This window comes from Vombatus ursinus, unplaced genomic scaffold, assembly GCF_900497805.2.
Source record: "Vombatus ursinus unplaced genomic scaffold, bare-nosed wombat genome assembly UNPS02012319.1, whole genome shotgun sequence".
NCBI classification, from domain to species: domain Eukaryota; kingdom Metazoa; phylum Chordata; class Mammalia; order Diprotodontia; family Vombatidae; genus Vombatus; species Vombatus ursinus.
The window spans coordinates 503,815-518,446 of NW_020952097.1; the positions used below are offsets into that span (position 1 = coordinate 503,815).

At 42.0% G+C, this 14,632-nt stretch overlaps 1 protein-coding gene across 1 annotated transcript in view; it reads left to right on the forward strand.

Annotated features, from left to right (window-relative positions):
* LOC114039875 (cysteine and histidine-rich protein 1) overlaps positions 1-14,632 on the forward strand; it is a 47,737-nt gene that overhangs the window by 21,379 nt on the left and 11,726 nt on the right. Inside the window, exon 2 of the mRNA XM_027857777.1 lies at positions 12,662-12,900. Coding sequence (XP_027713578.1) covers positions 12,662-12,900 — 239 coding nt within the window. The remainder of the gene's footprint in view (positions 1-12,661; positions 12,901-14,632) is intronic.

Genomic DNA, 14,632 nt, shown 5'->3' on the forward strand with positions numbered 1-14,632 from the left:
TCTCTCTCTCTCTCTCTCTCTCTCTCTCTCTCTCTCTCTCTCTCTCTGAAGTTAGGTAAGTGATGTGATTTTTGTTCAGGTCTTTGTTTAGTCATTTGACACGTTTAATCTCCGAGCTTCAATCTCCTTCTGACTAATGGAAATAATAATTCTACCTATTTCATAGGGTGATTATGAGGATTAAGATAGCATGTAATGACATTGTAAAGTATTATAGAAATGTTAGCTATTATTTAATATCGGTTATTATTAAATGAATTATTTCTGTCTTGTAACGATATTGCCAGTGTCTTATAGGATCCTCTGGGTGAGTGGCATAGCAGAAATAATTTCAGAGCACTTTTCATTGGCCTGCTGGAGTTCTATCTGGGATACTAGGAGCTGTACATAATGAATACTTGGAACATAGGGTCTCTCCACATTTGGTAAATGCTTAGCACACAAAGCCTCTTTTACACATAAGTACTCTGAGCACAGAGCCCTATACATAGATGTTTCCAGAACAAGGTTACCCTCATGTTTAGTAGATGTTCACAGCACAAGGCTCATGTATAATGACAAGTACAGGACTGCCTTGTACTGGGTAGGCACTCATTAAAGGCTGAAGGAAGAATACATATACCACATAGCTTACCCCTAAATGATGCAGATTGCCTTCCCTGACCCTCTCCTCCCTCTTCTCTTTCCCCGCCCTCCACCCCCACCCCCCAATGGGCTCCTTTAGGTCCTTAAGACCTGAGAATTGTTTAGGACCTGGGAAAAGGAGCAAAGTGAATTTGTATCCCCTAGAGGGGATAAGGATACCTAGACACTATGGAAGTAATTTTGAGGGAGGCACCTTCAGGTTCTAATGAAAAAGATGTCACTTCCTAGGAGGATGAGTGAAAAGCATTTAAGTGTTTTTGTGTTCAGTGCTTTTGAAAAGCATTTGTTAAGTGCATTTTGCTGAGCATTGGGAATGCAAATACAAAGGAAGACAATCCCTGCCCTCTAGGAGATTAGTTTTATATTGGGGAGTGGTGAATTAGGAAAGATGTTTTGGTCTCTGAAAGCACTGGAGTAGTGCGTGAAATCCTGAGGATATTGACCAGCATTTTGCTAAAGCAGCGGTGGAATTGATTTGATTATTGTTCTCTGAACTGGAGGTAGAAATTGGACAGATGAGCCACCAGCTCAAGAGTTCCAGAATCAAGTGGCTCAGCTCCTCCAGGGAGGGCCATATCCATGGTGTATAGTGCATGATAGAAAGATGATTGTGGTAATGATGGCTAACATGTGCAGAAAAGCTCTGTGAAATTTCTCTTGGAGGTGGAAGTCCTATAAGTGCTGAGCGCAAGTCTAGACAATGAACTTCAGTGCTACGGTGGGAAGCTAATGTAAGGTGAACTGGGAGAGAGGGCTCTGCTGTTTTCTGTTGCTGTTCTGTAGGCTGCCTAGTAAGATTCCCAGAGTATTAGAGTAGTGAGGTCACTTGCTTTACACTCAGACTCCATTCACAGCGATAGAATCATGTGAGCCACAAGCTCTGTCATGATTGGCTATGGTGAGCTTTAAAGCAGATTGGTTGTTTGGGGGGAGGGAAGGAAAGAACGTAGGTATGAGTGTTTTGAAGTGCCCAGCGGCCATGTTCATTCTGCCTCAGGATGCAATCTTGCATGTTTTTGGAGCTACAGGTGTCTTGGCAAATACACTTTAGGTTTTTGGTGGTAGTTGTGAGCAGCAGCAAAAAAGAATATTTTTCAGGAACTGTAGAGAAGCCAGGTGACATCAGATGGTTTTGTTCAGAGGCTTTTCTGGCATTTCAGAGTCCTGCCTAGTTTGTGAGCCTTTTCTCAGTCAGAGTACTGCAGTCTGAACTCTTACGTCCAACAACACCACAAATACTTTCAGCATCTAGGGAAAATCAGGTTCTCTTACGCTCAATTTTCTGGACATCAAAGAGTTTACTTCTTTTAGTTTCATTATTCTAGTCACTATTATTATGGTTGGGCCTTTCTCAAACACATTAAGTACTTCCCTGCCTTATTAGAGTTTTCTGTTTTTAGTCATCGGCTTCTTCCTACTAGTATACCTGACTCCTCCCTTTCTTAATTAGTTGCTTTTAATCTGCCTAAACAAGCTTGTTAGGATTGTATGTAAAACTTGACTCCTGAGTGAGGGCCTGGGCATCTGCCTTAGGAAATGGTATAGTTTAACCTCTTTATTTTACACATAAGGAAACTGAAGCTCAGAAGTGAAGTGACCTCAGGACTCTCAAGAATTTAAACATAAGCTAATGTAATGGTGCCAGTATTTTGGGAGTGACCTCAACCTACTGAATGGAACATCTGGAATTTAGAACCACTTGCTCTGCACTTAACCTGTGTGTTTCCTATGGGGTTGCTTTGTTCTCCTTGGCCCCAGAAAGGGCACACAGTGAAGGACATTATGTAGAAGTTGCAAAGATTGGTAGATTTTAGGCTTCTTGTAAAGAAAAGAACTCCCAAGAATTATGGCTGGCTTTGGGGATAGAGGGCTCACATTCAGTTTCTTTATGTAGAGGTTAGGTAGTTACTTGTTGAAGGTATTAGTATATGGGATTCTTCAGATGGGAGTCAAGCTAGATGACATCCAGTTTCCCTTTTGATCACTTCTGTGATTTGCTCAAGGTCATACTGTTAGTACCAAGGCCAAAACTATAGAATTTAGGTCTGCTGACTCTTAGAACAGTTCATGTTCTCCAGCTGGACTTTAAGAACTTGGAATATTTATTTCCCTTTGGGGAGGAGAGCTCTTTAGAGTTCTTTTCCTTTTAGTTTCTCATATCCTGCTGCATTCTGGATAAGGGAAACTGTTTCATAGCTGAATTCCCAGTAAAGATGGTGGCACAGTGGTTAGAGCCCTGTACCTAGAATCAGATCTGATTTAAAATCCATATTAGGAGAACGGACATATCACATATCCAAATCCATGCTTACTAACAGTGTGATTAAGAGCCAGGGATCCAAAAGGGAGAAAAAGACAGTCCTTAAGGGGCTCACAATCTAATGGGGGATTCAGCATACAAACAAATATAGAAAAAGTACATGCACTATATAAATAGGAAGTAATTAGCGGAGGGAAGGCACTAGAATTAAGAAGGGATGGCAAAAGCTTCTTGTAAAATATGAGATTTTAGTTGGGACTTAAAGGAAATCAGGAAGGGAGAGCATTCTGGCAATGGGAGACAGCCAGAGAAAATGCCCAGAGCCAAGAGATGGAATATTTTGTTTGTGGAACAACAAGGATGCCAATGTCACTGGATCACATGTTGGAGAGTAGGGTGTAAGGAGACTGGAAAGGTAGGAGGGTGCTAGGTTATGAAGGGCTTTGAATACCAAACAGGATTTTGCATTTGATCCAGGAGGTAACAGGGAGCTACTAGAGTTTCTTGAGGACACAGTCTTTCCTGCTGTTTAGGAAAATCACTTTGGTAGATAAATGGAGGATGGGATTGTACTGGGGAGAGACTTGAGGTAGGCAGACCCATCAGTAGGCTATTGTAATAGTCTCGGCATGAGTTGATGAGCCTGCCACCAGAGTGGTAGCAGTATCAGAGGAGAGAAGGGAGGATGTATTTGAGTATACCTGTCTCAGTTTCCTCATAAGGAGAAATGGAATCTATCTCCAAGAGATTATTACGAGGATAAAATGAACTGGTATTTGTAAAGCTCTTTGCAAACCTTAAAGCACTATATAAATGCTAACTATCACAGGGGACTGCCAGATTGTCATTTTTGTCTGTTGTGAGGCTACTGTTCTGAATAGAGTAGACATTCAACTTAATAAGTGTTAAGTGCCTGCCATACCCTGGTCACTATGCTAGATGCTGGGGCCACAAAAGACAAAAATGAAAGCAGCCCCTGCCCTCAAGGAGTTTATATTCTGCTTGGGGTAGGAGGATGGCTGGTAGTGGATGACAGAGGATACATAGATTAGGAACTACAAAAAGCACACAAAATAAATCCAAAGTGCTTTTAGCATTACCAACTGGAGAAGTATGGAAAGGCCTGTTACAGGACCTACTGGGTTCTACATTATGATTTAATGAATATATATGTGTCTGGACTCATCATAGACACTCAACTCCTTGAGGGCAGGAGACCTTTCATGTTTCCCTTGGCACATAGTAGGCACACCATTGAGGTTGATTGCGTGAGTATGAAGTTGGAGTCCTATCCACAAAACTTCATTGCTTATTTAAATTTTATTCTTTAGTGCCAAGCACAGTGACAAAAGTACATTTAGCATATTTGATGAATTGAAAGAAGATTTGGCTCCCAGAGAGCTTGGTCTAAGACATTTTTACCATATATCCTATGAACTGAGACACAAGGAAAACAAAAACTTTGCCAAGAGTTGCCAAATGATAAGCTATCCCCCAATTCTTTCTACTTTCTGCTGGGGAAACTGACTATAATGCAGAAGAGATCCAAGCTGTTCAGTCTTATTTCCATTTGTGTTACGAGCTCCATAAGAAGGTCGAGGAAGTTTCCTTGGCAGGGCATCTTCACATATAAGTGGCTTAAGTATGAGTTGGTCTGGTGTGACTGAGAAAATGCATGGCACCTTTTCTTGGATCCTTTCCAATTGTGACCTTAAGTATTTCATATCTATACATCTGTGAGTAGTTTGTGTTTGTTTTGGTTTTGAGCCTTCTTTCTTCTAGTGGGTTCTTATAAATCAGATCTCCAGGACCCTGAATATGTCTATTATAAAATGAGTAGTGTTGCTCTCCATAGAATTGAGCGAAACTAGGCTTCTCCGTGTGTTTTTCTTCAAGCCCCTTCCAAACTTCATTGCATCAGATCTGAAGATGGGGAAAAATGCTGAATTGTTCATTTCTTTTAGTGGGAAAGGAAGGAATTGTGAAGTGTGAAGTTAATTGGGGACTAATGGGAATCACAGAATGAACAGGTTGGGATGCTTGGATCTAGGGCATGGTGTTTGAACTGCCAAGAGACAGTCAGACTCCACTGAGCTCATCTTGTATAATGGGCTTGGTGTTTATACATACATTCAGTTCTGTGGAACAGGTGCAGCCAGGACACTGGGTTAACCAAGGGAAGATAATTTAAAATCTAGGTCAGGAAAGGCAAACCCACATGAGGCATGTGTTTACTTATAGCAGAAGTAAATTTCCTTCGATTCCAGGTGTTTAGATTTGTACAAGGCATCTTGGGAGGAGCTAGTAGTATTGAGCTGATACTCTTTCTGTATAAGCTGTATTACTTGCAGGTTGATCAACTGTGCCATGGTTTATAGACATTAACTTATTAGTTTGTCTTTGATATTTTTCTTCTTCACCTGAAGCTTTGTTTGTTTTCGTGTATTGTTCAGTCATTGGAGAGGGTTTTTGTGGAGAATGCCATCTAAGCCCAGTAGATGAGCCTTGCACTTTGCTTGCTTGTGTCATGGAAAGCCAGGGAAGGGGTGTTTTTACCCTCTCTTACACAAGGTATACACCTTGGGAACAAAATTTTAAGCAAAAGCATAATTCAGTATTTGAATAAACAAGACACTATCAATTTAATCATTACTCTGAATAAAGGTAGTCATAAATTTCTTTTAGAAAGAACTTTAGTTGTAATGGAAATGACTGCAGGGCATAAGTTGCTAATTTTCTTTTCATATTACTAAACTACCCCTCATATTAGAAGTCTTATTCTCTTATTCCTTCTTTCTCCTTGTAGTCACAGAAGTCTAGTTTTCCCCCTGGAGATAGTATGTTCTCATTCCCCTTTCTTACACATATATAGGCATTTTTTTTTGCTCCTTATACACTTCCAAGCCCTTTAGGATCTCTCCCTACCACTTTTATTCATTTACCTCTCCTCCTTTGAGGTCCATTTGATCTAAATGTCATCCTCTCCAGATCCTAGTGGCTCTTATCTGTTGGGTTCCACATGTCATTCTCCCATCTTTGCCAAATGAGTTATTTGTAAAGTGGTTAGCATAGTGCCTGGCACATAATAGGTACTTAATAAATTCTTGTTTTCTTCTCCCTTCCCCTTCTTTCTAATCTATACTTATTTCAGGATTTTCCCCTATACCTCAAATGCAGCCTTTATGCTTGGTGACTTTAACTTCCATGTTGTCCCCTCAAATGCTCTTGCTTTCCTGTTTATCCCTTCTCAGCTTCTGATGGTCTGTATCTTCACTTTACCCTAGCCATCCCAAGGGATGGTCATATCCTTGATCTTATCACTCACAAGCATTCAGCCTCCATAATTCATGACTCTGAAATCCCTTTTATCTGACCCAAACCCCTTGTTCTTCAAGCTTTCTGTGCCCTTTCTCTGGCAACTTCCTGTCACTCCACCCCTCCCTACATTCCCAGGCTACCACCCTTGCTCTGGCATTACTTCCTTTTAAAATCTCAACCCTTTACTTAACCAGTTCAATTTTACACTGCTTGATCCTTGAATCTCTTAATCCATGGACCAATGGCCATCCCATCCCTTTCCAGACTCTAACCTTAGATTACTGCTACCATCTTTTTGCCTTTTCTGCTTACTCCTACTTGTGTGCTTAGGGGAGAAATCACACAACTATGTTGACTGGATCTGCTATAAAGTTGTTATCTAGTCTTAATTGGATCTGCAGAGTTACACCCTAATGCACTGTATTTCTGGGCTGTTCCAAACCTTCTCTTAAGTCTCCATTCTTCCCTTGTCCCCCATCCCAAGCAGGAAAAAATCAAGGCTTTCTGCCAAGAGCTTCTTTTCTTCCGCAATTCCATACTTAAAACAATCTCAGCAGCATCTCCAGTGTTTTCCTTTGCTCCCAACTCAGAAGATAAGGTGTCCCAATTCCCTGGCAGTGCCCTGTACTTGCCATTTTTTTTGTTGTCCCCTACAGGATGTTGCTTCTTTCTCCCTAATTTTCACTCTCTTCTTTTGCACTGCATTACTACTTGCTACCTATAGATCTTTTTGTATCTTCCCCATCCTTAAATAAAACAATCCTCACTTGACCTTAGTGTCCCTTCAAGCTATCCTCCTGTATCTCTCCTCCTTTCACAGCCAAGATTCTAGAAAAAGCTGTCAGTATGCATTTGCCTTCAGTTTCTTACCTACTTGTAATTTGACTTATGATCCCCACCACTTAACCACTCTCTCCAAGGTTGCTAATGAGCTTATTGTTAAATCCACCATTTTCTCAGCTCTCATACATCTTGACTTCTCTCACGCTTTTGGCATTGTTGACCATATCCTCTTCCTGGAGACTCTCTCTTCCCTGGGCTGGTTTTTTTTTTCTTTTTTTTTTTTTTTCCGGTCCTTGTTGTTTTGTTTTGCTTTTTTTCCACACTACTCTGCCGTGTTTCTCACCTAGGCAGCTAGGGGCTAGAGTCAGGAAGACCTGAGTTTCAGTATGACAATAGACACTAGCCATGTGACCCTGGGCAAGTCACGTGTAAAATGGGGGCAACAGCACCTGCCTCCCAGGGTGGTTGTGAGGGTCAAATGAGATAATACCTTCGAAGCTGTAGGCCAATGCCCGATACATGGTAGGTGCCTAATAAATGCTTGTTTTCTTTCTTCTTTTTCTTTCTACTTGTCAGGACCAGTTCTTCATGATCTCCTTTTTAGGCTCGTCCACCTTGTCCTGCTCCCACGTGTGGGTGTACTCCCCAGCTCTCTTTGAGACCCTCTGAGTGATCTCATCGGCTCCTCTAGATTCAGCTATCATTTTCAGTCATTAGCTCTTGTGGATTCAGCTATCATCTCTATACTGATGACTCCCAAATCCCAGCCCTTAACTTTATCCTGACCTCCAGTACTATATCTCCAATGGCTTCCTGGATAGCTATCTTGCTTAATAAATGTTTATTGATTGATTGATCTCTACTTGGAGTGTTCCATAGGCATCTCAAATTCAGAATGTCCAAAATAACTTCCTACCTTCTCCCCAGATTCCCTATTTCTGTTGAGGGCACCACCATTTTTCCAGTCACTTAGATTCAGAACCTTGGAGTCATCATCAGCTCTACTTTCCAGCACCCCTCCCCACCACATTAGATCACTTCTTCAATGAAAAAGTAAGCTTGTTCAGCATTAGGACTTATACATGGGAGTGGGAGCAGGGCTTGGGAAAGCTGACCTGTGATGTAATCTTGGGGAGAGTTGCTGGTGAGAGACTCCATCTGCCAATACAGATCTGCAGCTGTCTTGAGCCCTTACTGAGAGTATAAGTGACTGACTAGCCCAGGGTCATGTAACCCAAGCAGGTCCTATACAAACCTTCTTGTGAGCAGGAGTGGTTTCATTTTTGGTTTTGTATCTCTGCTGACCAGTGAGGTACCTGGTGGGTAGTAATTGAATTGAGGCCAGGATTGCCAGTTGTGGAATAAGAATCTAGATGAATTTTAAGTTCTTTTCCAACTAAGATCCCAGGTGCTTCTTGGCCTATGGCTGGCCAGAGCCCCAGAGAACAACAGGTCCAAGAAGGCTAAGCTTTGAACAGATCTGGGAGGTAAGGAGAGCTACACAGATGAGAATCAAGAAAAGTTAGCAAAAGGGCCAGAGCAATTCACTTTTGCACCAAGCCCCTTTACAGATCAAAGATAAGCTAGTGTGAGGAAAGGCAGATACTATTACCAAGGTTGGGAGTGGAATTCAGACTCCAGAAGGCACACATCTTTTTAAGTATTTATAGATATATATGAACCGCATACATTCAAGGAGACTAGGTCTAGTAATGCAATGCCCTTCCTTTATGAAAAGCAAGATTCTCCGGTGACATCTGTAATAACAAACACTCATTGTCTACTGTGCTGGGTACTGTGAATACAAATACAGATCCTGCCCTCAAGGAGCTTACTTTCTATAGGCTGTTGCAACATATCTAGTAAGTGGAGGTTTTATACAAGACAAACTGTGACTGGGTGTAGTGGATAGGGGAGGAATCAGGAAAGGTCTTTTGAAGGAAGTGACACTTCAAGGGTTCTAGTAAGCAGAGGTGAGAAGGGAGAGTATGTCACATGGGAGATGGAATATTAGTTATGGGGGATAAATAGGCCCATTTTTCTAGAGCTTAGCATGAGTAAAGGGTGTTAACATAATAATCAGCCTAGAAAGATAGACTGGAACCAGACAGTGAAGGGCTTTAAATTTCAAACACAGGGGTTTGTATTTTATTCTAAAAGCACTTGGGAGGCACTGCAGCTTCTTGAGCAGGAGTGGTTTAGTACAAACTGTGCTTTAGGAATATGGATTTGGCAGGTGTGAAGAATGGTTACACATATGCATGAGCTTTACCACTCCTTGTGTGCTCTGTAATTTCCTTTGTTTTCATACCCTTCTACATGAAAGCCAGCAGCCAGTATTTTTTGTTGTTTGGTTAATATTAGTAGCAAATCTGGGTGGAAAGCAAATATATACTACTGTCTCACTGGAAGGTCCAAAGGTAATGATTCTCCCTGGAATTGAAAAATACTTTGGAGGTATTTTATGATAGTATTCTCAAATCAGATCAAGTTGATAATAAGAAAGATTTTCAAGTTAACTAAAAATCTTGGAATGGGAGTCCTTTACCTATGTACTAATGCTTTTACCACTTCCTTCCCCATAATGGGTTTCCTGTTCTATCACTCTTACAGTTAGTAGTGCATAAGAGAATAATACCATTGCCCTCTAATTTCGTGGGTGGAGATTTGTACCAGGGAGCACACTATTCTATCTGTCTTGACCTATGGTAACTTTTAGGTGCCTCTCAGCGCTTTTTGACCTTAATTAAGTGGTCTCTGAACATTATGTGGGGGCTCCCACCACCTCTGCATTTCTTCTTATCCTCTGCTAACACTGTGTATCTATTACACAGACAAGTAATATAAGGTAGCTTTGAAGCATTTTTCACTGACACGTGTTCATAGTATTGTGTATTGTGAGCTAGCAAAAGGCTCTTTTAAGAAATAAGTATGGGGAAGGGATGGGATGATATATTTGCAGATACATAATTCAAGATGGTGGCAAAGAGAATGCCCCAGAACCCAGGGGAAATTTTCTGCAAGGGAAGTGGAAACCTGCATAGTTAGATGGGTCTGTCAAAGTGCCAGAAGCAGAAAGAAAAGTGGAAGTATTGATAGCTTGCTTACCTGGGCCAGATCTCAGGTACCTTTCCCTTCTCTGGCCTGGGGCCTCTCAATTTCAGAGGTGTTTAGTTCTGTTTGTTTTATTAGGACTGTGCAATTTTTGATGGGGAGTTCTTTTGCTGATATCCTGTGTCCTCATGATACTTCTCTATACAGGCCTGCTCTAGGAGGAACCAGATGTTAGAAGGGATTTGTTTTTGGTTGTTCACAAAGCAGGACTGGTTTTGTTTTTTTGTTTTTTGTTTTTTTTACAGGGGTGAGGAGTTGGGGGAAATGGTAGGGATGTGAGTGAACTTACTACACTTAAAAGGAGCATTATATTAAATAATAAAATAAATAAAAACAAAATAAACCCTCTGTAGTCAATTTGAACTGTAGCTGCCCCTTAGCTGGCTCTTGCTGTTTCCTACCTGTTGGCTGTCACTGAACCATTTCAGGTTTCCTCAGCTGCCTAACAAGTTTTCTGGCTAATAATGAGGCAATAGAAAGTTGCACAGGAGAGAAGTTATCAGGCTAGTCAGCTTTTCCTGCTGAAGAAACTGGAGCCTTTGGATTCGCCATGGATCCCAGTGAGCCGGGCTATTCTTGTCTATTCCTATCAAGTTGAAGAGATGTTGGAAATCCTTCCTTCCATATGATACCTGTTGTCGGAGAGACAAAAGGGAAGGAGGAATGGAAGTGGAAACATTGTTGGAGAAAGGTGGAATGCAGACTTTTTAGCCAGCTTTGGTTGCCTTTGTTTTAGTCTTCATTGTTTAGCTCATATGTACATTAGACTGAAGTCTAATGAAATGCCTTTCATGTGTTATGAGTTGTCTTTTTCCAAAACTATCACAAAATGCCCTTTCAATAGTAAAAGGTCCAATTCACATCCTGTATAGTACCTATGGAAAAATCTAATTCAGGAATAGAATACCGTATGTTCTCTAACTTGGTAGTATATTTCTGTTCCAGTTGCTCTTTTGGAATTGCTTTCTTGGAAGTCACCAATGACATGACTATCAAATATAAGACTTTTTTTTTTAAGAGTCCTTTACCACTGAAGTACTTGACAGTGCTGACCACAGTTTCTTTCTGAAGCTGTCTTCTTTACTTTGTGTTCGGGACATTGTACTCTGTTGTTTAATAATAGTTACTCACATTTATTTAGTAATTCTTAAGTTTCCAGAGAATTTTCCTCACAACAGTCCTATGAGCTGGGTGGTGGGCATTATTATCCCCATTTAAGGAAATTGATAAGGAAATGGAGACACTGAGAGACTAAGTTACTTGCCCATGGTCTAACAGCTAGTGAGCATTATATAAGGATCAATTGAGGAAACTGGAGATGCTTAATTTGAGGAGGAATAGACTTAGGTGACATGGTAATTGTCTTTAGGTCTTCCAAGGCCTCTTGTGGAGAAAAAGAGTTGTATTTCTATTACAGGACTCCAGAGGACAAGAGTAGTAGCAATGGATAGAAGTTACAAAGAAGCAGACTTTGGCTTTTGACATAAGGAAAAACTTCCTGACTTTTACAACTTTCTGGAAGTAGAAGAGGCTGCTTCAGGGGTGGTGGGTTTCTCCATATCCTAAAGCTCTTCAAGCACAGACTGGATGACTATTTGTTGGTTATGTTGTAAAGGGAATAGTTTTCCAGTTATGAGTTAGACTTCATTGCCTCCTAAGTCCCTTCTGCCTCTCAAATTCTGTCATTTGACCCCACGTGGCTCAGCAGAGTTTGTTGGCCTTGTTGAGGGGATCTTCCTTGAGAATGGTATGGTTACCTCTCTTTTGAGGTACCAAATGGCTAAAGAAAGGGGGTCCTTGTGGAAAGATGGTCTACCTTTTGTGTAAAGCTTAGCCAGTACATATGCCTTGGAAGAAACTGGACTGCCAGAAGCGTAGCAGTTTGGGTGAAGTTTTATTTCCACCTCTGTTCTGTTTCCCAGGCAGTCAGCATAATTTTGGGTGGAAAATTCATAAGGAATCAACAAGTATTAATTTAAGTGTCTGCTGTATGTCAGGAAATATGCTAGGTGCCCAACATATAGCAGATCCAAATACAAACAGAAAGACTAAAACAATCTCTACCGAGGAATTTACATTCTAACAAGGGAATCAAGTTGAGAAGGTCTAATGGTTAATGGAATCTGTTTGCTTACTTTACTAAAGAATAGTACTATTTTTGTTTTGGAGAAAATGAATAAAGAAGCCATGCCAGTTTCCTAAAGCCTGCCCATTCACACCTGGGGACCATGGCCTTTGCTGATGGCTGCTTCCTTAATTGCTGGCAGATAGCGTAAGAGGAAGTAAACAGCCTCTGGAGTCACTTAACTGAGTGAAGACAGTCATTTTGTACCTGTCTTTGGAGGCTGCCCTCTCCACAGTAGTGCCCTCTGAACCCACACCAGCCTGAATCAGGCCACGAGGCTGGTTTTGTACTGTGTTGGTTCCTTTGCGCACACTGGGGCTTCGTGGGAGGAGTTGGAGGAAGCGCGTGCGCGCATGCATTTGTGTGTGGGTACCCACCAGGTCTATGAAGCTCCATTTCCCTTTCCTTCTTCACAGTGTACTAATGGTCACTTGATGTGCGCTGGCTGTTTTATCCACCTACTAGCAGATGCCCGGCTGAAGGAGGAACAGGCCACATGCCCCAATTGTCGTTGTGAGATCAGTAAGAGCCTCTGCTGCCGAAACCTGGCTGTGGAAAAAGCAGTGAGTGAGCTGCCGTCAGAGTGCGGCTTCTGCATGCGCCAGTTCCCCCGCTCCCTCCTGGAGAGGCATCAGAAAGAGGAGTGCCAGGACAGGTAAAGCGCCCCCTGTGGCTGCTCTCCGCCCCTCCCTTCCTACCTTCCTTCCCCTTCGCAGGAAGTCATAGCCCTGTTGGAGACGGGCTCTCTCGTTCCCTGGCTTTGCCACTTATTAGCTGTCTGACCTTGGGAAAGTCACTCTACTTCAGATCCTCAGTCTTTTCACCTGTAAAATGGAGATAAACTTACACATTCCACTCCCCAGAGCTATTGTAAGGAAAGACTTTGTAACCTTAAGGTGTTAAAATTATTTTTGTTGTTCCTCTGCAGTGGTGAACTCTGGCAATGTTGACTGGGTACCCTGTGAAAGTTAGGATGCAGGCCTTTGTTTCTTTTCCCTCATATCTCGAGGAAAGAGCCCCACAGGGCAGGCTTTTTACCCTTGGGCTTAGGTCCTATTGCTCTCCTAGGGAGTCTAACTTGATCTCTGCTCAATGTTGCTAGGCTTTTTTGTTTTTTTTATTTAGGATAGGTGATGCTGTTTGGACAAGTGTGGCTCTTGAAGTCTGGTGAGGGGACTAGAGTCCTGGGCCCTGGCAGCCAAGAGACTGTTAATTGAGTCACTTCTGGAGCCTAGTCAGTTTGCCTTCCCAGGTGGGAGAGTTGACAGTGAGTTTGAGATACTGAGAATTGCCTTTTCTACCTGGAATTGGAGAGAGACTTCTTCACACAAGACCCCTCATTTGCATTGTCTTCCCTGGAGTACTAGACCAGGCCTGATTTAACCAAGTAAAGCATTTCCAAAAGGGCCCAGATCTGCCCAAAATTCTTCCCAGTGATTGATGTAGTCCTTTGGGAAACTTGAACCCTGATCTTCCTACATTCATTCTTGTACTCATTTTTCTGTACTTTTTTTCTGAGTGGGTGCTAGTTGGGGAACCTCTGTGTAATGGCACCAAATTCTTGTCTTGTCAGAAAAAATGGAATCCATGTATTCTGGATTAAGTGCCATTGGCTTAGCACCCAAAGGTTGGCTTAAGTTCTTGTAGTGTCCCTCAGGATATGATGCTAGATACTGAGTAGAAAGAGAGACTTAAGACCATGTGCCGCTCGTCCATTATTAGCCAAGCCAGTCTCAGAGTATGGATGGAGAAGAGGAGGCTACTGTATTTCACCCAAGTGGCAAGATACAAATCTTGCTGGATTCCCACTGACATTCATCCTTCTTGAGTTCTGGCTGTTTTGAGTTATTTGGCCTCGGTTCCCCTGGTTACTAGAGTACTTTGGTGTTTTTTGTGTTTTTTTTTTCCTCTCCCAGGTGAGGAAGAAGTTTTGAGATCTCCTGAGAGAGTTTTGTGGATGGACTGAACTAGTGTCTTCTTGTCAAGGTTTTGGTATCAACATAGGTCTTCTCTGATGGAAATCAGCCTGGCTTCCCTGAAGCCATTGTGCCATGCTTAGCATTAGGTAAAAAGAGAAGGGTAGGGAGAGCTTGTTTATCTCCAAGTTGGTGAAAAATGTGAATGATTTTAATTTCTTGCTCTCCCCATGGCCTTCTGGTTTAACGGTCCCAGAATGACATTTCTGAAAGGAGCAAAGTGATATTTCTGAGGAAGCAGACAAAAGCCAACATCCTTCGATCCTGCTCTGGGGATGAGAGAGGCCTGGGGCCTGTGGCCAGATCCCTAATTCTTTAATCAAAGTTTAAGGTGCAAAAGCAGAACAAATATTGTTGCATCTTGGGCCTCCCAAAGAAATTTAGAAACTCCAGAAGAAGCTTGGTGACTTA